We start from the raw sequence: 26,196 nt of genomic DNA, 5'->3' as shown, positions 1-26,196 counted from the left end.
AAAAAGGAGCATTGTGATGTAACAGTAATGAGGAATCATTGAACAACGTTTGACAGGTCAAAGTAGTCAGCTACCACTAAGAAAAGTGGAGGAATCCAGATTTAACAGGTCATTAATAGACTAGGGAGAACAGGACATATCCATAAACAAAGGAACAGGAGACCCTCCTTCGGTGAACTCCTTTTGTCCAGCTAGAAGAGGAGGCTGGCACATACAGGAGAATAGGTACAGGCTATGTAGGTATTCAAGTTAGGCCTCAAAATATGAGAGAGAAAATGGTACAAATAAACTGATCTGTTGAGGCTACATTGAAAGCTATGTAAAGCCTAATACCAGGTAGAAAGCAGCATGAGGCATGGAAAACATTGATAAACAGGAGAACTGTGCAGTGCAGTTATTGGATGGACTACCCCCTGTAAGCAGCATCCGCATCCCTCTGTTCTAGCCAGGTAAAGACATCTTCTGGGATTTTTTAAAAAAAACATTGTCATCGGCATCAATAACTCGGAAGCGAGCTGGGCACAGCATAGCATATTTGGCATGGAGAAACTCATAGGTAACTCTTCGCATCAAGGAGCTTCATATGTTAGCATTAGATTTCAGCCAGGAAATCAGGGGAACACTTCAATCCGGGCATTTTGGATTGAAATATGGACTTTTTCTCTGGTAAGGTTCAATACATTGTTCCTAGCTCTGTAGCTGAGGAGCTTTGCTATGAAGGTGTGCTGTGGGGCACCAGGAAGTGGCAATTTATTCACCATGTTGTAGGTGGTTTAATCTCCTTGCAATGGTCATAAGCGCAGGTGTCGATTAGCAGGCATTCTAAGAAAGTGGCCAGATCCGGACACCCAATGCCCACTATTATTCCGATAAGCCTCATGTTGCTGTGTTGCAGCCTGTTCTCAAGATCATCTTGCTTCTGAGTTAGCTGGTGGAGCTCTTGCTGCATCTGCTCACAGGTAGAGTGAGGTGGTGGAAGCTGATCTTTGCCCTCTATCGGGTGGTTAAACTTCGCTACTCTGTCATAAAGCTTGTGTAGCTCCTGACTAATCTGGGAAATTTCCCCATTGAACTCCCTATTTTAGAAGTCAGGGTGCTCTGGCAGAATCTTTGTGGTGTCAGGTGCAGCCTGGTTGCGAGGTAAGGAGGAGCTGCCATCTTCCCTTGCCCCGTCTTTGTTTAGTTATTGGTATTTGTCCAGATTAGACATGGTCTACACACCGTGTACTGAGTCATTCCACGGAGATGATCTCTTAACTAGGATCAGTAGTACCACAGGGTCCACAAGAAAAATGGGGGAGTCAATGTGAGAAGCCCATAGGATCTTTGAAAGGGATGTAAAGGGAGCTGAGCACTAGTCACACATGTACTACTCCATGTTGCCTCAGGCCATGTCCTCAGCAGCAAAATTTTTAGTTCCACCATCTGCCCAAGTCACTACAAAGCAGCCATGTTCCCATACCTGCAAAATAATTTGTAAGTTTAGCAGCCAGAAACCTTCAATATTGCCTTATGCAAAGGAGTGAAATCAAAAGTAAATTTTTTTTTTTTTTTTTTAGTCCCCAGAGGTACAAGAAGGTAGTTTAGATTACCCATGTGACTTTTTTTACTGTATCTCTAGGCAAAACGTTTAGATAGAGTTGTCCTTTTAAAAACATCTTAAATATATTGTAGTGTGCCATTTTATTATCTTCTCTTAAAGTAAAGGACAAGTGAATACGCTTTATCTATATTACATAGAGTTGATTCAAAGCATATGGCTCCTAATTGGAACTGTCTTTAAAGACATTAGGAAGTCTTCTTTTTTTTTTTTTTTTTTTAGGAACATGTTTAGTTCAGCAATATGCATACTGAAAACAGAATTTTCACTGGGTGGAACTGGTATTTAAAGGTATTTTTCCAGTCATAACAGGGGAAGCAGCACATTGATGAACTTGTCTGTCATTCTGCTGTCTCCTCCTTTAAACATGCTTTTTGTCAGCACATAAGCTTATGGGCACCTTGTGCAACTACTTCCTTTGACACTCCAGCCCTTCTGAACAAGGGCTGCAAGAGGCTAATACTTTGTGAAATTCTGGTACTTGCACTGCTTAAATAAAAAAAAAAAAAACCTTTGCGCCTAAGGGTAAAACAAATGTTATTGCCTAAGCACAATTTTATAACTTTGACACATCTTAGTAAAACCATACATATCACTACTTTGTGCATCCAGGTGGATTATACCCAATTCCTTTTAGGACAAATTGGGCTTTCATTTGGTGTTTTTTTATTTCATTATCAAAGGAAAACTGGCCCAAAATAGTAAAAAAACATCTTTTTTTAAATTTAGCTGTATATTTCTTGCTACTACCATAATCTTCCACCAAAGAAAAACCCAAAATAAATACTCCTGCTCCTAATGATCGCAGCGATACCACATATGTGTATGTTAGTTGTTGTTTGTACCCGTAGTACAGCCCAGAAACAAGTGAGAATTTTGCAGTTTTTATCGTACCTAAAACACACTGATACTAATTAAAGAAAAAAAAATGCTGCCCTCTAAAAATACTGACCCTAACCTTTGACCTTGACCCAAACACTAACCCTGGCACTGACCTAGATCAAACTTTGATCTAGGTATTTTTTTTTTTTATTCTTTTTATTCTATTTTTTTTTTTTTTACAGTTTTTTTTTTTCTCTCTGCAAGGAGAGAGAAATAAGATGTATCTCTCGCCTCCATTCAGAGAGCAAAAACAATGATCACTATGATAGCCAATCAGAGTCTATCACAGCGATCAGGTGACCCCGAATCGGGGAGTTCGGGGCTCTCAGCACAAATATAGATCTGCAAATATGTGGCCCCACAGAAAAAAAGCCCAGTCCAGTAGGGCCGCATATTAATTCTTTATTTTTTTAATTGGTTTTAAAGAATTAAGTGGTACAAAACAGAGCCTTTGGGCATTCCCCGACTCGAGGTAAACAACAAAACAAACATCTCTAATTATCTCCACTCAGCTCAGTTAGGAGCACACAGTTAAGAAATAAGTTTTGAAATAAAGAAAAATTGAAGGGCCTCTGCATTATCCCTAATACCCATTGTGCAGCATATTACAAACATTAATGATAATATCACATTAATTTCCCCAGATAACCATTGAGATTTCTCAATAAAGAGGTAGGTGTGGGTAGGTCGCCAATTACTTGTTGCATCACATCCCATGTATTTTAAAGAAATGTTCAAGAGAAAGGTGCTTTACATAACGCAGACAAAGATTATATTAACATCCAATATTTATTATGAACATAATTAAAAATTGTTAATGTAGTATATGACAACAAAAGCTACAGAATAGTCCATATATTAACATTTAAAGGGTCATCTAAAGGCATTTATCTCCAAGCCAAGTTTTTACAATTATACACCAGTAACTATGCCTCTTTGCTCTGTACAATCGGAGCAGACATACTAGGATGAGACCGTACCACTTTTTCCTGGAAGGGCCGAGTCAGTATATTGAAAATGAATGTGTTGCTGAGAGTTCTTTTCTATCTCCAGATGGTGAACTATTGTTGCCCAGAGCTTACTTCTCGGCCCTCAACAGTCTGTTTTTGGCATGGGAGGAACCCCCGCCTGGCCCTCTGTACCTTGCAACATCCTAAGAGGTTTTGGGGGACTGAGGGTGCCTTCTCTCCAGAAATATTATAAGACGATAGTTCTGCAGCGAATATTAGACTGGCATCATCATGTTCATACTAAATCTTGGGTTCCACTCTAGAAATTTTTGACTGGCCGTAACTTGTCTCATGCCCTTTGGCTCTCCCAGGAAATCCGGGGTCTTTTGAATCTTGTATCACCTGTTACTACTCTTGTGCTGAAACTGTGGGATGCTGTGAATGCTCAGTAGCTGCTGTCTCCACCAGTGTCCCCAATCGCTTCCCCTTGTTAATTCCTGGGAAACACCTCTCCTACATTCACACTTGGGCAAGAGATGGGGAGGTACGATGTGGAAGGTTCGTACATGATCAGGGCCTAGTCTCTCTGGACTGGCTTCATGATCAGTTTGGCCATTTCCCGATGGATGAGTGGCGTTCTAGACAGTTACATCATTTTGTTCATACCTCAAGCCATCAGACCCCCGTTTTCTTTGACTCAGTTTGAGAAACTATGCATGTCGGCTGCTCCTATCCCTCACTCTATCTCAGTTCTCTACCAGATGCTGCAGTCAGTTGAGTCTAGGAGCAAGCCAGTCTACATATGGGAATGGGAGAGAGACTTGCGGCATATGTTGATGGAGGCTCAATCGGATCACCTATATAGCCTTACGCACAAGTGTTCTGTGAACACATGGCTGCAGGAGAATGGCTTTAAGCTAATGACCCAATGGTACAGAGTTCCTGCCACCCTGGCCAAAATTTATCTGGCAACCCTGGATGTCTGTTGGAGGGACTGCAGGCTTCTGGGCACTTATCTACATATTTGGTGGGAGTGCCCGAGGCTCTGGCCTTTTTGGCAGGATATTAGAGCCCAGGATAATATGTTTTCAAAAATCAAAATTAAAGATTATAAAAAAAAGGTAATCTCATACAGTTCCAGTTTGGCATGGTTGGCAAGATCCCGACATGTTTCGTTGGGCTATTGAATTAGTATTCGATAGAATGGCATAACTCGCATTGGACAAACATATTCCCTGAAGAAGCCCAATGGGTGAAACATGTTTGGATCTTGCCAAACAGGAACTGTATGAGATGGCCTTTTAAATGTTAACATATAGACTATTCTCTATCTTTTGACATATACTACATTAACAATTTTTAATTATGTTCATATTAAATATTGGATTGTAATATAATCTTTGTCTATGTTATGTAAAGCGCCTTAAAAGTCCCAAATATTCTCTTGCACATTTCATTGAGCTTTCTCAGATCACCTTTGTTCTGAAATCAGAGGATGCAATCGCTCAATAACTATAATATCAGATACTATGTGGCTGTGGATGGAGAATCTAGCCATAAGTCCCACACCTTGTTGAACTTTCGAGAAAACGCCCACGAGATTCATAATTTGTTTTATAAAGGTATGTTACCTTATTTACCTGGATTTTCCAAAATTGTAGGCTAGGGGCCTCCTTAGACTTTGGGGCCACATATTTGAGTACACTCGATGCCAAGGGGTTAATGATACATTTATGAATGCAGAGCTGCACTAATGTTCATCCTTTATACACCCCTTAATACTTTATAAAATCCCCCAAAGGTCAAGCTATACTTTCAGCCAGGTAGCCTTGTTCTGAAAATAAACCTTCCTTGGTAGTTTTAAACTACATCACTTTACCTAATTGTGCCTTATTCAATAAAGTATAATTATCTTCCTTTTTTTTTTTTTTCCCTTTACATAAGCCAAATATTTTCCAGACAAACAGTTCAACGGCAGTTAAATATTCAATAGCTCCCATGGGAAAATCTGTTTATATACTTGTTGCAGGAGTGCCATATCTAGAAATTACTACACCCTGTAGGCGCTGTTTATTGTTTTTAGACAGGGAATTCTAGAGGATAGAAATCGATCAAGTCTCAAGGGATCACCTCAGTGTCTGCATCAATAACGACCCAAACCCCCTTTTCCCTTGTTTTTATGAAGAGCGTATGGCTTTATGCATAAGTTCCAAGTTTAATGGGATTTCCACTACTCCCTCGGTGAATGTCTCAAGATGAATTTTCTCCGGACGCTCATTGTACAAGCCGCTGCTGGATGCAGTAAACAAATTGCCACTCTGGTTTTTTGATAAACTAATCTAGGCCACTGGCAGGAAAAAAAGCTCTATATAGAATAGAAACAGTAACATAATGATATTGAGATGAGAAAAAAAAGAGGTCAATTCACTGCACCAACATTCTTCAGTTGGAAGCAAGAAATTGTTTTGGAGCAGTTCAGGAGTAATTTGTTACATTTTTTTGACATTGGGCTTTTATTCTCTTTGCATTTTCTCTTCTCCTTTCCTTTTACCTTTCTTTCTTCTCAGCTGGTATACTTACAGTGGTATGTGTGCATGTATGTATGTATGTATGTATATATATATATATATATATATATATATATATATATATATATATATATATATATATATATATATATATATATATATATATATATATAATATATATGTGGGTTTTGTGTGTATGTATGTGTGTGTATATATATATATATATATACACACACAATTATGTACAGTTGTGCTCAAAAGTTTGCATACCCTGGCAGAAATTGTAGAGTTTTGGCATTTATATTGAAAACATGACTAATCGTGCCAAAAAATTATTCAAGAATAGTGATCACATGAAGCCATTTATTATCACATAGTTTTTTGGCTCATTTTAAAATCATAATAACAGAAATCACCCAAATCAAAAGTTTACATACCCTTGGTACAGACACAGAAGGTGACACACACAGGTTAAAATGGCTATTAAAGGTTAAATTCCCACATTTGTGGCTTTTTAAATCACAATTAGTGTCTGTGTATAAATAGTCAATGAGTTTGTTAGCTCTCACATGGATGCACTAAACAGGCTAAATACTAAGCCATGGGGAACAGAAAAGAACAGTCAAAAGACCTGCGTAACAAGGTAATGAAACTTTACTAAGATGGAAAAGGATATCAAAAGATATCCAAAGCCTTGAATATGCCAGGCAGTACTGTTCAATCATTTAACAAGAAGTGGAAAATTTGGGGATCTCTTGATACCAAACCAAGGTCAGGTAGATCAAGAAAGATTTCAGCCACAGGAATTGTTTGGGATACAAAGAAAAACCCACAGGTAACCTCAGGAGAAATACAGGCTGCTCTGGAAAAAGATGGTGTGGTTGTTTTTAAGGAGCACAATACGATACGTGAACATAAAAGAGCTGCATGGTCAAGTTGCCAGAAAGAAGCCTTTACTGCACAAGTTCCACAAAAAAGTCTGGTTACAATATGCCCAACACCACCTTGACATACCTCATTGGGCTTTTTTGTGGCATTGGCGCAGTAAAGACTTCCTTCTAGCAGCTCAACCATGCAGCTGTTTTTTGTTCAAATATCGTTGAATTGTGCTCAACCAACCACACCGTCTTTTTGGAGAGCAGCCTGTATTTCTCCTGAGGTTACCTGTGGGGTTTCCTTTGTATCCTGGGCAATTCTTCCGCCAGTTGTGGCTGCAATCTTTCTTGGTCTACCTGACCTTGGCTTGGTATCAAAAGAGCCCCAAGTTTTCCACTTCTTAATAAGGTATTAAACAGTACTGACTGGCATATTCAAGGCTTTGAGTATCTTTTTATATCCCTTTACATGTTTATAAAGTTCCATTACTTTGTTACACAGGTCTTTTGATGGTTCTTTTCTACCTCCTCATGGCTCAGTGTCTAGCCTGCTTAGTGCATCCAAGTGGGCGCTAACAACTTCATTCACTATTTTATACACAGACGCTAATTGTTATTTTAAAAAACCACAAATGTGAGAAATTTAACATTTAATTGCCATTTTAACCTGTGTGTGCCTCCTTCTGTGTGTGTACCAAGTCCAAACATTCCAGGGTATGTACATTTTTGATCAGGGCCATTTGGGTGATTTCTGTTATTATGATTTTAAAAGGAGCCAAAAAACTATGTGATAATAAATGGCTTCATGTGATCACTATCCTTGAATAAAAGACATTTTTTTGGCATGATCGGTCATATTTTCAATATTAAGCTGTAGATGTTTTTCAGCTAGAGCGTGGGTGTGAAGTGGTTAAAGTCAATGAGGATCCAATTTAAACATGCCAGACCTAAAGAGTTTATTTTTGCCTCACAGGCTGGAAAGACCAGAGAAGGTGTAGTTTTGCTTGGGATATGGGTGTGCAATACTTATAGTTAACATCTGTCCCTTAACACCTTCCTGCCTGTGTTGTCCCCAGAAAAGTAATAGAGGGTAAATCTTCCAATGGGGGCACTAGTTCTGGTGACCTTGTGGTCTCCAAGAGATTCCCTTAATTAGCAGGGATTTTCTCTGACTTCCTGTTTTGGCTTTGGGGTAGGAAGTCAAGATAAATCTCTTCAATGGGGCAAAGATGGCAAAAATAAACCTTACTGGTGTTATAACCCTCCATTACTCTATCCAAAATGAAAAAAAAGTTCTGCCTGTTGTTCTATTTTAATGAAAATCAATATTTAGATGTTGTACCACCTTAAGAACACTTGAATGGTGAAGACTTATTTGCAAAGTTCTGTCCATTGTGTCGGGCAATTCTAATAAATACTAATGCTAGAATGCCCTATTGAAGACAGCATACTGTTTGCTATATATACAAAAATATGTTTGAACTGTACAGAACACCAATCAAAAAATTTGAGATGTTTATGTTTGCTGCATAATAGTCTAATGATGTGTCTCAACATCGACTAAAATCCCCTTTACCCACAGGTTTCTTGCTATATTTTAGCCACAAATGTTGAGAAATAAACTGAGGGAAACCAGATACAAAAATAAAAATTTGCAACGGTTGAGGTTTAGGTTGGGTTCACATTTGAGAACGCAGTGGCTCACAGCAGGAGTCCGGTGCGTCTCCATTCACTGTTTCAGGTCCGATTTCAGGCTGAATTTTGGGCTGAATTCGGACCTGAAACTGACCAAAAGACACACAGGGCTCCTGTGCAGTTCGCACCGGAGCCGCTATGGAGATGTGTGAACCGGCTCCATAGAGAGCTGATCACAATCTCCTGCTATGCGAATTGGATGCGGGGGAAATCCGTATCCAATTTGCAATAGTGTGAACCCAGCCAACGTGTTGCCCCTTCTAACCCTGCTGTCCTAGGCACTTGTCCATGGGTGCCTCATGGCAACTACAGCCCTGGTTATGCTTTTAAAATTGGGGCCACAAGGGAAATGGGACACATACCAAATCCTTCATCAAACACCATGAAGTATAGAACTGAAAGAACATTTCTGAGCTGTGGGCAGACATTTTTCATTCTTTATACAGTTCATCATTTACTCTAGCTGTGTCTCCCAGACAGTCAGATGTCAGAATTTACACAATTGGTATACAAGCCTGATGTATTTCAGTGTTGATATGCATTATCTGTATGCTTTTCATAAAGTTAACAAAGAATGTAAAGTGAGCGCATTAGGTGGACATCCTATAGGAATGAGAACTACTTGTGTCAAGGGCATATCTGCAGTTTTTTTTTTTTTCGTGGATCTAGAGTAGTCAGAGAAAGTAGATTATATCAATTCACCATTCCATTCTTATCTCGTTGTTTACAGTTCTATTATTATATCAGTATGGAAACACATCTGTTGTCTGTGGCATCAGCTGTAATGTTTGCACACAAACTCTCGAGAGTTGTTCTACTTGAATAAATAAATAAATGCAGTTGGAGTTGTGGTATGCCGCTTTGTTTTAGATCGCTCTTAAAAGATCTTGCTCCCTCTTTTACAATAATTTTTTTTTATTTCATTTGTTTTATTATTCATTTAACCACTTGCTTACTGGGCACATACCGTATACCCCCTTTCCTGTCCAGGCTTTCAACGCCGTCGCACTTTGAACGACAATTGCATGGTCATGCAACACTGTACCCATATGACTTTTTTTTTTTTTTTAAACAGGTACAGCTTTCGTTTGGTAGTATCAAATCACCACTGGATTTTTATTTTGTGCTAAACAAATGAAAAAAGACATAACATTTTGAAAAAAAAACCCTTTTTCTTCGTTTGTGTTCTAAATTTTTGCAAATAAATAATTTTTCTGTGTCACTTATGGGCACTGATGAGGCTTCACTGATGGGTGGCACTAGCCACTAATAGGTGTCACTGATAGGCATTGGTAAGTGGCACTGATAGGCAGCACTGATGAGGAGACACTGATGGGCAGCATTAATGGCACTGATGGGCAGCGTTGATGGCACTGATGAACCCCGATTATCTGTGTGCATGTCCCCTGTCAGTATTGCCCGGTTACCGTCTCTCCTTACGCTGTGGCAGGAAAGTACTGTCGATAACCAGCAATTCTGTTTACACTGTGACCGGACACAGCTGATCATGGGGTAAAGGGTTGCTGTGATTGGCCCTCTCCCATGATCTGTGATCCAAAGGACTGAGCGCGTCAGATGTGCACCACAGGGGGCTTGCGAGGGGCATGGGTTACAGGAGGACGTCCATGGATGGCCTCTCTGAACGGAGTGTGCGCTGTAAGGGGTTTTTCAGCTTTCACAAAAGTTGCTCCTAACCCTCTCCATCAATAAGTAGTCACAATAAACTGAACTTGTATAATATGGAAGATATTTTTCTATGTATCCAGCAGCTGCCACCATTCTACTGATAGTCAGCAATCTAGCCCAGGGTTTAAATCCACACGAGGGATTCAATCAACTTAATCCAAACACCATGAAATGTGTCAAGGCAAATGTTGATTGTCCATGAACATGATGGAAGGTGTGAAAGTTTGTGAAATGGTCCTGTTCTTATTACGTAAGACAATCACCATGGTGCGCTGAAGATTGGAACATGTGGTAATTGTTCAAGTTGTATGGCTGAAGGTGTGTAGCTAGATGAGCATAGATCAACATTACAGAACAAGTCCAGGTGAATGGGACTAACTACTAAGGTATACCATGGCCTGAATTAATGAGAACTTTCAGACACCTTATTCCTTTCCTTGACATTTTCCTCAAAGCTGTTAATGTTTTTTTCTGGGTAATGCAATAATAACTACAATTCGTTCAAGCACTCTAGTTTGAATTCATTGCTATGAAGTCCACCTGGAGATCTTTCCCCCATCTACCCAACCCTTTGATTCTGATCTGCCTGACTAATGGCACGTACATTATTTAACCACTTGACCTCCGGAAGGTTTTACCCCCTTCATGACCTGGATATTTTGTTTGCTATTTAGCACTGTGCTACTATACCTGCCAACTGCTTGGTCATGCAACACTGTACCTCAAATAAATGTATATTACATATATTTTTTTTTAACACAAATAGAGCTTTCTTTTGATGGTATTTGATCACCACTGTTTTTTTTTTTTTTTATATAAACAAAAAAAAAAAAGACAAAATAATTTCTACTTTCTGTTATAAAACATATCCAATAAAATCTAAGGCTACTTTCACACTGGGGCGGTGGTGCGTTAGCGGTAAAGCGGTGCTAGTTTTGGTGGTGCATTAGCTGTAAAGCGGCGCTAGCTTTAGCAGCGCTTTACCGTCGTTTTAGCGGCGCTCGCTTTTTGGCCACTAGCGGGCCGCTTTTGACCCCCCCGCTAGCGGCCGAAGAAAGGGTTAAAAGCGCCCATGTTGCGGTGCTGCTGAAGTGCTTTGCAGGCGCTTCGGCAGTGCTGCCCATTCATTTCATTGGGCAGGGCATTTTGGGAGAGGTGTATACACCGCTCCCAATCCACCCCAAAGATGCTGTTTGAAGGACTTTTTTTTCCTGTCCTGCAAGCGCACCGTCCCAGTGTGAAAGCACTCGGGCTTTCACACTGGGGAGGCATGAGAGGCACTTTTTTAGATGCTTTACAGTCGCGATTTCTAGCGCTAAAATGCCTGAAAAGCGCCTCGGTGTGAAAGGGGTCTAATTTCTTCATAAATGTTGGAGAAAATGTTTTCTGCTACATGTCGAGAGTGCTGGCAGTGATCAGGGTTGATCCTGCTAACACTGCATTTTTGGGGACACTAGTATAGTTCTGAACGTGACCAGGATACGGACCTGGACAGACATTATACTAGTCATGACGGTGATCTCACTCACTGTGTTCATTCATAGCCAAAGCATAGTAAACTGTGTTTACTAGGCTTCCGTTTGTAAATGAACAGGAAGCCGCTCAGCACAGAGCACTTCCCATTCATTCACTGTCCAGTGCAGCTGAGGCTGCAGAGAAAGGCCTGTGTGTTTGAGCTTTGGGGTGCACAACCTAATGCAATAGGCTGCACACACCCATGCTGTAGATTGTCACTGTGATAATGGCACTGATCAGGAGAGCAATCGAAGGGTTAACTGTGTGCCTAGCAAGTGTATGTGTGCTGATTTTATTCACAGACTGGCTGTCTTTTCTTCCTGATTTTCAGCTCTGAACGGTAAGTGAAATCAGGGAGAAAAAACTACCAGATCTGGGTTGTATTCACAGTCAAAGTCATTGGCTGCAAGCCTGCTGACAAACTTGTGCTGTGTCCAACCACAGCAGGAAAGGCAGAGGGCACGTGAGCGGAAAAAATGATTTTAGCCCGGATCAACCTCCAGATTAAATTAGTTAATTGGGTATAGGCAGATATTCATCCAATGTAATAATGGGTGCAGTTTGGGTCGCCTTATAAGGCATACAAAAAATAACAAGGAAAAAGAGATTCCCCAAAGAAAGGCAGAAACCCAAACACAATCTGTCAAAAAACAATATATTTATTAAACTATAAACACCACACAAAGAATACAAAAATAGGCAATTATGGGCAAATCAGGGAGGATATCAATTGACTAATTAAAATTGATAACGTTATCATTAAAAACAACGGAGCCGCGGCCAAACATACCCCATACACACACCAATCACAGCAACAGATTCTAACTAGGTCAGCTAGAAATTGGATAATACAGAAGAACAAATTGACTCCTGCGCACAAGTGGTCGACCAGATAGATAGAAGAACAACACAGGCCTTGCTGCCCTCAAGGATGGGGAGTCCTACCAGACAAGGAAATAAAAAGAAAGAGGGGCGCACCAGCCATGTGCATTATCTTTTGTAAAACATTTATTGAAATAAAATGATAAAGGAATTACTCACAAGCAGTAGTAAAATCTGGTATCATAGACTCGAACGACAACAAGCAGCTTGGTGAGGATGATGAGCGAAGCCTGCCAAAGGTCTTAGAGGAATATGTAAGCTTCACTACTAGCTGACGCGTTTCGAAGGGCACGTCCCTTCTTCATCAGAGCACAGCCTCTGTGCTCTGATGAAGAAGGGACGTGCCCTTCGAAACGCGTCAGCTAGTAGTGAAGCTTACATATTCCTCTAAGACCTTTGGCAGGCTTCGCTCATCATCCTCACCAAGCTGCTTGTTGTCGTTCGAGTCTATGATACCAGATTTTACTACTGCTTGTGAGTAATTCCTTTATCATTTTATTTCAATAAATGTTTTACAAAAGAAATTGGATAATGTAAGACCTCAGATAAGTCCAAGTACAGGCGGTGTGGCGGTGTGGGGGTGGGGTGGATGAATGTGGATTAATTAGGTAATGTTGCAGGGAGGTTCAGTGGTTTGAACACAATTGAAAATTTAGTGCCAGACCGGGAGCTGAACAGTGGTATATACAGGCTGACCACAAAGACCGGTAAAACCTATTAATGGCAGTGATAACTCAGGACTTTCAAGCAAAGCAGTTCACGTGAGCGCCTGTAAACCAGGAAGTTCAGCGCGATTTACAGGTACAACGCAGGGCCCAGGGGAGCAGTAAAACTACTACTGGCTGGTCGGCAAGTGGTTAAATCGGTACTGACACCATTCCTATGGTTGCAAGACTGCAAGAGCATTTTTTGGTCATTTTTTTTTTAAGTTTTAATAAAGGTAAAAGCAGATCCTTTAAAAAAAATAAACTCACGTTTTCTTCTGTACCCTTCCACCTTGTTTATAAGAAATGATTAAATAAAAACAAAAAAAAAACCGAACATGCATTTACCTGTGCGGTAATGCCGTGTACACACGGGCAGACTTTTCGACCTGACCAAATCCGGCGGACAATCCGATCGTGTGTGGGCTCCATCGGACCTGCAGCTGACTTTTTCGGTCAACAATCTGACAGACTTTAGATTTGGAACATGTTTCAAATTTGTCCAACGGACTCTAGTCCGGTCGAAAAATTTGCTCGTCTGTATGCTAGTCTGACGGACGAAAACCAACGCTAGGGCAGCTATTGGGTACTGGCTATCAACTTCCTTATTTTAGTCCGGTCGTACGTCATCAGGACTTTGGTGTGATCGTCGAAAGTCCGTTGGAAAGTCCGCCCGTGTGTACGCGGCGAAAGGGTCTCCATGACACAGGGCCCCTGACAATAGGCATTTAGTCATATGATCTTAGCAGATCTTCCTTGATGACTGACTGGGTTTACTTGATGCCGGAAATTGTTCTTTTATAAGCTATACAAAATATAATTTTTGTTGATTGCAGTCAACAGTGAGTTTTCACATGAAAAGACAGGTTTTATCATTGTATGCTCATATATAATTGAACCAAGATAAAGCCCAGCTTGTGACAACAAAGGGTAGGGTAGCCTGGAGCATGGTCACAGCTGCAGTATATCAGTTAAATGAATAAAAGGGATAAGATCAGTAGATCAGTGAAGTACTCCATTTAAAAATAACATCAATAGGCCAGTTAATGGTTCATAATCAAAGCATTTTTCTATGGGACTATAGCCTGTCAGTACTGCCATAAACAGGAGAAATTAACTTTGAGTCGTTCATCCATTTGCTTCCGTGCTACTGTAGACTGCACTTTTGGTTAGTAAGAGAGAAAATCGGTGGTGGTTTTGCTATTTAAATGATGGAATGATTTACCAAATAGGGGTGCAATTAGGCAAGTTATGAAAATATGTCCAACTTTCAGTGACCCGAGGCGTCTGGGAGCCTTTGCAGGAGTCAACTGGCCAAGACCCACAGATCTTCTTTACCAGTTGAGCAAATTACTATCCTTGTAGCAAGTTGTTTTGCCTTGCAACTTTTTTTAAGGTTCTTTGCGTTAAATGCAAGGATGCAATTAAAATCTCTGTAATATATTAATGTGCTTTTACTACACAAATGCTGCACATACAAACCATTTACAATTAGAGGAAAACAATACAAGGCAGGCAGATATACATACAGCACATGCTACCTACTTACTGGAGAATAAGCATGAATAATGGTATGTGTACAATAAGAATACGCTAAAAAAATTACGCAGCTATGGTGGCTTCAGGCTCTACTCTAGTAGTGATTGCAGGAAATCACGCAATAACATCATAGTTTCTTCTGGCACAGACCTTTGTTTTTCTGTAATTGTAGAATCTTCCTGTCAGCTTAAAGTGGTTATATACCCGCACAACATTTAAAAAAAAAGCCTGTAAGGCAAAGACATAATGAGCTAGTATGCGCCGCATACTAGCTCATTATGAAATACTTACCTTAGATCGAGGCATCTGCAGCTAATCCTGGTCACCGGCGAGGGAGCTGACATTTCCCCTCAGCGTGTCTTCTGGGTTCGTGGCTCTGGCGCTGAGTGGCTGGAGCCGCAGTGTCATCACTCTCGTGCATGCACGCAGGAGACTTCTTTCCAGCAAGGTCCAGCAGCATCTGCCGGACCTTCAGCCGGAACTTGACAGCGCATGCGCCGCTGAAGTCAGCAGCTGAATGCAAAGTGAATATCTCCTAAACTTCATTTTACCTACAGGTAAGACTTATTATAGGCTTACCTGTAGGTAAAAATATATAAAAAAGGGTATACAACCACTTTTGGTCCTTTTATTTGGAAAGCTTAGGTAGACAATTCCACATGGGAGTATCCTTTTTCAATACTTTCTTTGCCATAGTCTTCTATGGGTGGAACATTTCCTAATTCAACCTATAGATGGCACGATTGTATCATACATGCTATAGGTTATATATGTCAAAAGGTCAAGCTACGCTATATTGCCAAAAGTATTGCCTGCCTTTACACACACATGGACTTTAATGGCATCCCAGTCTTGGTCTGTAGGGTTCAATATTGAGTTGGCTCACCCTTTGCAGCTATAACAGTTTCAACTCTTCTGGGGACGCCATCCACAAGGTTTAGGAGCATGTCTATGGGAATGTTTAACCATTCTTCCAAAAGCACATTTGTGAGCTCAGGTACTGATGTTGGACAAGAAGGCCTGGCTCGCAGTCTCTCCTCTAATTCATCCCAAAGGTGTTCTATTGGGTTGAGGTCAGGACTCTGTGCAGGCCAAGTCAAGTTCCATGTCTTTATGGACCTTGCTTTGTGCTCTGGTCCAAACCATTTGGTGTTGGGTTACTTTTCAAGGGTTGGGCTTGGCCCCTTAGTTCCAGTGAAGGGAACTCTTAAGGTGTCAGCATACCAAGAAATTTTGGGCAATTCCATGCTCCCAACTTTGTGGGAACAGTTTGGGGATGGCCCCTTCCTGTTCCAACATGACTACGCACCAGTGCACAAAGCAAGGTCCATAAAGACATGGATGAGCGAGTTTGGGGTGGAGGAACTTGACTTGGCCTTTGGGATGAATTTTTTAGCGGAGACTGTGAAACCTTTTAATTGAGTTATCATGCGAACTAGCTAGAGTGTGATGGAGTGGCTGTGTTAGAAAAATACTGGTATGTTGTTAAGACTAGATGTGGGAGAGCAAAAGGACATTACATTGAGATCAGACACGTACAGCACATAGTTTATTGGTAGATGGGCACGTTTTTAGTGACAAAATATTGGCAACATTTTTTACAGAAAAAATTGGCCAAGTGGGAAGAATTCAGGTAAACAATTATTTAACTCTTCCACATTTATTCTATAAAAAAAAAAAAAAAACTTAAAGGATTGTTCTATGACTCTTCCTGAAAAGCTATTGCTATATGTTTGCTAATATTTGTTCGTAGGGATTTTCCTTTTCTTTTTTTTTTTTTTAACTGCTATCTTACATAAAGGTAATGTATATAGCAACCTATGTCACATCTTTTCTCCCAAGGTTTCTAGAGTCTGTGATTTGCTAGTTCTTATCATATCTTTAGGATTCATATACAGAGCTCATTCCTCTTTATAGATGATCAGTAATCCTTTTTCACAGGAGTGACAGGATTTAGGGAACCTCAAATGCAATTATCACAGCTATGGAACCTAAGCCAGGCTAAATTGTTTATTCCATGCCTTCTGCTCACCTGGGCCTGGTAGACCAGCTTTAAAGTCTAAACATCCATATGACTGCTTGTGATAAATGTACCATCCACCCTTTCATTCTGTAATCTAATATTTAACAGCAAAACCGGCTAAGGAATTTTCTATGAAAGAGAAATTCTATATCAGAGTTCAGGTTGATTTTGAGGATTTTTAACCTAGTTTTACATTTATGTTCGAATTGGAGTTGATTTACTAAAACTGGAGTGTGCAAAATCTGCTGCAGCTCTGCATAGAAACCAATCCGCTTCCAGTTTTTTTTTTTGTTTTTTTTTTGTTTTTTTTTTAAAGCTTGATTGAACAAGTTAGAAGCTGATTGGCTGCCATGCACAGCTGCACCAGATTTTGCACTCTCCAGTTTGTATTTGCACAACCCCATTGTATTTCCCAGGGGATAAACATATAGATAGTTGGGATAGTGGGGGAAAAAAAGTTAAGCCAGGCAACATGCCACCCTGCCTTGATCTGTAATGCCTCGGTTTTTTCGGTAGCGTTCTAGAAGGCTGGATGCCTTTTCATCAGTGCAAAAGTCTTAACTATATTTTGACAATCTCTTTATTCTTGTGTTTTCACACTTTTTGTTAGTCAAGATACTCCGTACACCTTAGATATTTTTACTTTGGTGAATCAAGACTTTGATAAAGCCACCTGAGCTGGCCTTTACACAGCAGCTTCCTGGATTGACATATCCGATTCCTCAGCAATAGCTTTGGAAGCCCTACCCAGACCCCGTCGGATTGAAGGTTGCGGGGCTAGCCTGCAATGTGACCTTTGGCACTTGGCTTTGCATCGTGGTGCCTTGTAGACCTGTGGATACTGCACCAGTTGCAGTTCATTGTTGGGTTCAGAACCATAGCAAAGCTTCTGGTGTAAGTACTCAAGAACTGAGTATGGCTTGTCTGAAGGATCGGGAGCTACCTCACAGTTGGTACTTTTGGGTGTCATTTTAAAATTGGCACCTCTGCCGTCTTACTATGGTAATGATGACTAATGCCGCGTACACGCGGTCGGATTTTCCGACGGGAAATGTTCGATGGGAGCTTGTTGTCGGAAATTCCGACTCGTGTGTAGGCTCCATCGGACATTTTCCGTCGGAATTTCCGAGAAACAAAATTTGAGATCTGGATCTCAAATTTTCTGACAACACAATCCGTTCTCATAAAATTCCGATTGTGTGTACACAATTCCGACGCACAATGTTCCACGCATGCTCGGAATCAAGCAGAAGAGCTGCATTGGCTATTGAACTTCATTTTTCTCGGCTCGTTGTATGTGTTGTACGTCACCGCGTTCTTGACGTTCGGAATTTCCGACAAGATTTGTGTGACCGTGTGTATGCAAGACAAGTTTGAGCCAACATCCGTCGGGAAAAAAAACATGGATTTTGTTGTCAGAATGTGCGATCGTGTTTACGCGGCATAAGGCTTCAGGTAATAAGCACTAATGGCATCCCTATGTGCAGTGTTTCACATGCTTTTCACTCTTTCTCCCACCATTCAGCATTGAAGAAGGATCATCCTGCTGTTGCTCCTGCTTCTGAAGCACCTCATGGATAATCTGTTCTATGATCTCATTCCACTGACCACCTACAGTGACTTGGTCATCTCAGCCCTCTCCACGGCATTACATACATTTAATCACTTCCGGGCCGCCGCACGCCGATATGTCCTAACTTTGAAGAGGGATATCTTTGTTATGGCAGCAGCTAGGTCTTAAAGGGCCATTTTTATTTTTATTTTTTTTTTCAAATGACAATTTTTCAAATTTTTTTATTGCATTTTAGTGTAAATATAAGATCTGATGTCTTTTTGACCCCAGATCTCATATTTAAGAGATCCTGCCATGCTTTTTTTCTGTTACAAGGAATGTTTATATTCCTTGTAATAGGAATAAAAGTGACACCATTTTTTTTTTCTTAAAAGAACAGTGTTAAAAAAAAATAAATACATAAATAAAAGGTAAAATAAATAAGAAAAAAAAAAAATTTTAAACTCGCCCCATCCCGCCGAGCTTGCGTGCAGAAGCGAAAGCATACGTGAGTAGCGCCCACATATGAAAATGGTGGTCAAACCACACATGTGTAGTATCGCCGCGATTGGTAGAGCGAGCGCAATAATTCTAGCACTAGACCTCCTCTGTAGCTCAAAAATGTGCAACCTGTAGAATTTTTTTAAACGTCGCCTATGGAGATTTTTAAGGGTAAAAGTTTGTCGCCATTACACGAGCGGGCGCAATTTTGAAGCGTGACATATTGGGTATCAATTTACTAGGCTTAACATTATCGTTCACAATATTTAAAAAAAATTGGCTAACTTTACTGTTGTCTTATTTTTTTTAATTAAAAAAAGTGTATTTTTTCCCAAAAAAGTGCGCTTGTAAGACCGCTGTGCAAATACGGTGTGACAGAAAGTATTGCAACGACCGCCATTTTATTCTCTAGGGTGTTAGAAAAAAAATGTTTGGGGGTCCTAAGTAATTTTCTAGCAAAAAAATGTTTTTAACTTGTAAACAACAAATCTCAAAGAGGCTCGGTCCTTAAGTGGTTAATTCATTCCTTTGTTGCTCTGTTAGGCGGCCAGGAGAAAATAATACTCCGTACTCTGGGATATGGGGGAGCATGAAACTCACTCCATGTGACTGCACTGATGATTGGTACAGTCCAGTTACTTGAGTGCAGGGTGACTTCTCAGTCCTGTGTAAGCTCTACATGGAGTGAATTTACAAATGGTTGTCTTTGTTTGCAACTGACAGCTGAGTAGAGCTACAGGAAGAAAAGTGATGTGCTGGTGGTGAGGGGTCATGAAAGTCAACCTGCTGCTTCATTCCACTTAGACAAAGCTCCGATTAACTTCACTTTCACAGCTATGCAGTCTGGCTGGAATATGAATGCTTTTATACTGTAGTGTTTTGGATATCCTGAGAACAGTAACACACACACACTGCTACCCCCTACTCATAGGTGTGCACAGCCTATTGTATTAGATTTGTGTGTGTGCATGTGTGTACAGTATATATTGACCGTGTCAGCAGAGCAATGGATGGTGTCAGTAGGGCAGTGGAAGGTGTCAGTCGTTTTTTTTTTTTTTTTTTTTAATTATTATTATTTTATGTTTTTTACAATTTTATTTTTTAGGAACCCCATTAGGGGATGTTGGTGCAATATCAGGGGTCTAAACAGGGGGAATCAGCACCACACTGAGTAATTAGGGTGTGCCCAGGCACACCTGGCGCACCCTGTGCGCATGTCTATGCCTCTACTTGAGACTGGCAAACTTTACTTGGACTTCTAATTTCAGTAGGACACTGGTGTATTGCTTAGTGTAGCTAATTCTTTTACGCCAAAGCATTTCTTATGAAACAACTTGTTTATTCTTTTGGCTCATTGGTTTGTAAATTGCAGAATTGCATTTGCTTGTAGCATGTAAAAGCAAAACAGTTACAGGTTAATTCGGGATACAGAGCACTTATTCAAGGCTCACTTAGCTTGCAGGTCTTATAAAGAAGATGTAACACAAAGAAACATCCGATCAGGTCAGTTACATAATAGAGGAGAGTGTCAGCATCTCAGTTGTAGGTAATTGGTAAACTGGAAACAAGGTACTAAAATTGCCTGTATCAAGACCAGGAGATGAGCAAGCATGTTAACATGAGCGCCAATAATGGTTCTGAGTGAAAATATGACTAGATTGCAAATATTCTGACTGTGATCTTTTATAGTTGTGGTTGTTTTGCTTTGTTTTTTTTTTTTTTTTTATTTCTTTGAGAAGGCAGAATAAAAATTATGCCTGCTAGTAATGAATATGGCAGTCCACACCAATTGAATGTTTACTGAAGACTGCCTATTCACAGGATGAACCAATCCACCCAAGTAAACTGGTAGAAATGTTCTGTGTAGACCTGAAAAAAAAAAAAAAAGTATATATATATATATATTTTAATATATATATATATATATATATATATATATTTTATTTTAATATATATTTTAAAAGGGGATTAGGACAGTGAGCATCTTGGATTAGGTAGAGATGCCTGAAGATGATGGTTAAAAACATTTAAAAATGCAGAATTTTGATTTTTTTTTTTTATGAGGCTACAGCATCTTTAGCGAGATCAACACCTTGGACCCAATAAAAAGGATGGGAACGAAAGAATAACAAATTTTAGACATGTGCATTCATTTTCGTCCGAATGCAATTTTGTCCGAATTTCGGGTATTTTCGTTATCGTTTTAACAAACCATAAAAAACGTGCAGAATCCGAAAGCCGAAAGATCCGACATAAACAAATGCTTTATTTTCGTTTTCGCTGCGACAGCAGTTCGATATTGATAGGAGATTCAACATGACGCTGACAATAGCGATCTATGTCCATCAAACCTGTGGTTGAATGTGCCTAACCTTAGCTCTATTAGTCCAAGATTATTATACATAGATTGAAAAGATTCGACATTATAGCGACAATAGCAAAAAAGGTCGAATGTGCCTAACCTAATTCTATTAGTCCAAGATTATTCGACATAGAGAGAAAAATTCGACATGAAGATTCGACGAAGCAGTTGCCGCGAGCTGACCTTTATGGTCAAATTCTCCGCCAGCCGACATTTATGGTCAAATTCTCCGCCCATAGGCTATAGAAGAATTCTAATGTTGGTTGACTAGTAATAATAATTAATAAATATAATTATTATTAGTGTCATACAACATTAGAATTCTACTATAGCTTGTAGGCGGAACATTCACCCGGAAATGTACGATTGCGGCGTCGTACAGTTTAGCTGCTCCATCGAATCTTCTTAGAACATTCGACAGACACCATAAGCCTTCAATGACAGATTCGACCTTAATTATTTCGGATTTTCGGACAAATGCATTTTTTAATGAAACAAAATAAATAAAAACGAACTTCGGGAGTAACTAAATAAATGTATTTTTCCAACGAAAACGAAATTCCGAAACAAAATATTTCAGTGTGCACACGTCTAACAATTTTTATATAGCATTTGCTTGCAACAGCATCACATCAAAGTAGGTGTAGCATTGGACCAGGCAGGAAGCCCAACACTGAAAAAAATATTCTCTCTCGAAATCCCCCTCTCTTCCCACCTCCTGGTCAATGTTGCAAACTTTGATTCATTGTATCATCTCTCATGGATGTAACCATTTTATATAATGCTTGTTTTCTTGTAGTTTTTTTTTGTTTTGGTACAATGCCATCAGAATGTTTAATTGTCATCTCTTTCTTCACAGCTCCACCTACTGTTCGGATCATCCATTCAGGCTTGGCCTGTAATATTGAGGAAGAAAGATATTCAGAACGTGTCTATACGATACGAGAGGGTGAAACTCTGGAGTTGACCTGCCTAGTCACAGGACACCCCCGCCCACAGGTGAGTAAGAAAAGCAGTCGTCCTTACTAAAACTAAATTCGTTGGCTCAGCTGGTAATTACAAGAGAAATAAAATATATGTATATCTTAATATGAAGGAGCTATGCAGATGAAAATGTCAAATTGACAATTTTTTAGTATATCTTCACTAGTGTAGATTTAGTCTCTATTTAAACTGTATCTAAAGTGATGATTTTTTTGTTTTGGATATAATTGTATATATAAGTGCATAATTAGAACTCCTGAGTTTTTTTTAATTTTCAATCTGTGTCCCCACTGGGATGATTTACCCAGTTTGTCCTGATTATGACCAGGACCGAAAGAGAGAAATAATCAAAAATGTTGAGCTGACACCAGAATAGGATGTCACCAGGTTTCCCTCACATTGAAGAGATTTCCTTGCTTTAAGTATTCTCTACTCTGTCTAAAGCTAAAAAAATAGAGCCAGTCCTAAAAAGATGATATTTCAATTTAGGGTAGGTGATGGCTGGTACACAAGTAGCACTTATCTTTGGAGCTTGGTGCAAAGATAGTGTCCAGATCTCCATCACTCTCGCCTTCAGTAATGTATCGGTGTACATCCTTGCTGCCGCCCTAATAAACTGCAGGTCTGTAAGCAATGGAGTAGGTTGCACCAGTATGACCCATTCTTCTTTGGAGTAAGGATATTGGCATTACCATTTACTCTTCTAGTGATGGGAAATGTGCAATAGAATGCTATACAATTCCTGTTACTAGAGAAATGTACCCCCTCTCCTATGCGCTCATCTCCAAGGGTGATGAGGAGGAGGTTTCAGAGTAAAGTGACCTGTGTTCCCCCAGAAGTAAGCCTCAATTGCAACTATGATTTCTGTGAACCTAGTTAAAACAAACTCAGACTTCTTATACTTTTTAGGGATACCAGTGACATGATCTACCCAGCTTGCCAAGTCCATGTTAGACGAAGGTTTTGTATTTGAAGTGGTTCTTCACCCTGTTTGAACAAGCACACTCACCTGTCCAGGGGGGTCCAGGGGTCGAGCGCCGTCCTCACCCACACAGGTTCTTTGCCGGACTTCAAGTCCCTGGAGCTGGCATATTTACCATGAGCAGCTGGTTGTGATTCTTTGTGGCTTCACAGCTGGCTGTGCATGTGAAAGCCACCCAATGCTTTCTGAATGGTCCCGCAGCCCTCTGGGACCAGAAATGTGTCCCAGAAAATTGCGGGAGGGAAGGGGGAAGAGAAATTGCAGTGGATCGGCTATGGCATCCCGGCCAGAAGAGGGAGCGGGTACCCGTCAAAACTAGGTACTCGCTCCCAAAAAAGTCCCAAAAAAAAGGAGGGAAAAGGAGGACATACAGCGGAATTTCCTACCCCCTTTTTTTTTAAAATAAACATATTATACTTAACTGCTCTTTGCAATGGTTTTGCACAGAGCAGCCCCAATTCTCTTCTTTTTGGGTCCTCCCTGGTGTTGTTGACTCCTCCTCCATGCCAAGTGCCCCAATACCAAGCCTCTTGCTATGGGGCACTCATGCAGGCTCGCTCCCGAGCCTCGCTCTGTGTGTCCATTCACACACACAGAGTGCGGCTTAGCCTTGCCTCCCACACTCTCCACCTTAGCTTACTGGCTGTGATTGACAGCAGCAGGAACAAATGGCTCCCACTGCTGTGTGAGCGAATGAGGAGAGAGAGACCCGAGAGAGCCGATGCTTTTATGCACATCGCTGGATAGAGATGAGGCTCAGGTAAGTATAAGAGGGGGAGCTGCACCCAGAAGGTTTTTTACCTTCATACATAGAAAAACCTTCTGTGTGCAGCAGCCCCCCCTAATACTTACCTGAGCCCCCTCGAACCAGCAATTTCTACGATTACCTTGCCTCTCCGTGGACTTGCAATCCTGATTGGCTTTTTGGCAGCAGCGGGAGCCATTGGCTCCCGCTGCTGTCAATTACAACCAGTGAACCAATCTGGAGATGGGAAGGGGCTGAATTGTGGCTCTGTGTGTGAATGGACACTGGTCAGGGGTGTGCCAGCTTGGGTGCCCGCTTGCTGTGAGGGCACCCGGCAGGAGGGAGGAGCCAGGAGCACCAGCGCGGGACCCGAGAAAAGGAGGATCTGGGCTGCTCTGTGTAAAACCACTGCATAGTGCAGGTAAGTAGTACATGTTTGTTATTTTTAAAGAAGAAAAAACAAGACTTTACAATCACTTTAAGGTATAAAAAACTTGAGCCTTTAGAACCACTTTAATGTTGCCCCCCACTAAAAATATTGGTTTTAGTTGACCTTGACCTGCAACCTATGGATGAATATAGACAATGAATGAATGCACTTGGGTTTGGTGTTCACACCTAGGGTTGCCACTTCACCCCTTTAGACCCAAACACACATGAATTACACAGGTTTTAAATTGGTTGTATATCCTGCTTTCACATCTTTACCTACAGGTAAGTTTTATTATAGTAACCTGTATGGTTTAGGAGATATTCACCTTGCATGCAGCCTCTGACGTCAGCGGCTCATGCGCTCTGAAGGTCCGGCAGATGCTGGCGGAAAATCAGAGCTCCTTGCCAGACTTCATCGTGGCTCCGGCCACTCACAGCACCGGAGCCATGAACCCAGAAGAAACGCAGAGGGAACATGTCAGCTCCCTAAGCGGTGACCGGGACTTAATGCCTGCGCTTTGTTTTAAGGGAAGTATTTCATAATGAGCTAGTATGCGGTACATACTAGCTCATTATGCCTTTGCCTTATAGTTTTTTTTTATTTTTCTTGCGGGTATACAACCGCCTCAGGGCTAATTTAATGCAGATAAGGCACCAAGTGGGTTTAATTGCCACCTTAATCAGCCACAGAACCTGTGTAATTAATATGTGTTCAGTTTTAAGGGGATGAGGTGGCCGACCTATTCACACCATGCGTTTTGTTTGATGGTATATTTTACATGCATTTCACTAAAGGATCTGCACATCTATAGCAATGTTAAAAAAAAAAAACATATTAATACACAAACTGGCTTATATGAAAGACGGAGTAATGAAATTGTCTGGAAGATATGTGGATGAAAAGGTGGAGGTTTTTTTTTTTTTTTTTTTTAAGCACGTTTTTTTTTTTCCTTTTACCTGGAACAACATTTCTCCAACCTCTGTTCCATTCCTCTAAGAACACCATATTTATCCTTCCCGACCTCTCTGCCTGCCCTGTACTGCATTTTACTTGTTGGAGATTGTGTCAAGATGGGACTGGGTATATTATTGCTGCGCTGTAATTATGCCTGCAGTTGTGTAACGTGTCATGTAGTCTTGAAAACAAATAATCTGTAGCTTTCGCCAACTTGGTCCTATTGCTGGCTCTCTGCCTTCCTCTCTGGCTTTCTGTGCTGTGAATCTTAAGCAGCAAGCTGCTACGCATTGTGCAAATAGCAGGAGATGAAAGCTGAGAGACCCATCCCTGAGAATGGATCTGTTCATATGGATGTAGTGTTACTGTATTTAAAAACTATGTGACAATACAGAAACTTAACATGAAAAAAGCCTGACAAGTTGCATTATGACGAAAGTGGAATGCTTTGTAAAAAACAATTTTGGAAGCAATCTGAGTAGACTAATGAGAGATCATTCTGCTCTGGTTCAAAGTTGGCCGCTATTTGGTCCTTTTCTTTTTTTTGTGCTTTTTATGTAAGACATCAAAGGGACGCTCGAATGGCGTTGTTGAACCACTTTGCCTGGAAAACTTAGTATAAGGGTTTATTTAATGGACTGTGCATTATATCAGCAACAGTATAGTGGAAAATTTTGTTTTTGAGAAGCAATGCCAAGCTTAATCATGACACTTTATTTTCAGGTTTACAATGTACAATATGTAGCTCGGTTTAAAGTGGATATTTGACATGCAGAGAGACAGTGTCACCCTTGTTAGTGCTCA

General features: G+C 40.5%; 1 protein-coding gene across 2 annotated transcripts in view; it reads left to right on the top strand.

The window, feature by feature from the left end:
- MDGA2 (MAM domain containing glycosylphosphatidylinositol anchor 2) overlaps nt 1-26,196 on the top strand; it is a 1,144,403-nt gene that overhangs the window by 470,865 nt on the left and 647,342 nt on the right. For both annotated transcript variants that reach the window (XM_073609471.1, XM_073609469.1), the window contains exon 2: nt 22,154-22,293. In XM_073609471.1, the coding sequence (XP_073465572.1) occupies nt 22,154-22,293 (140 nt within the window). The remainder of the gene's footprint in view (nt 1-22,153; nt 22,294-26,196) is intronic.

Source organism: Aquarana catesbeiana, linkage group LG13 (genome assembly GCF_042186555.1).
Source record: "Aquarana catesbeiana isolate 2022-GZ linkage group LG13, ASM4218655v1, whole genome shotgun sequence".
Classification (NCBI taxonomy): Eukaryota; Metazoa; Chordata; class Amphibia; order Anura; family Ranidae; genus Aquarana; species Aquarana catesbeiana.
Note: the sequence above shows the minus strand (reverse complement) of the source record. Positions and strands in the feature narration are given on the sequence as shown.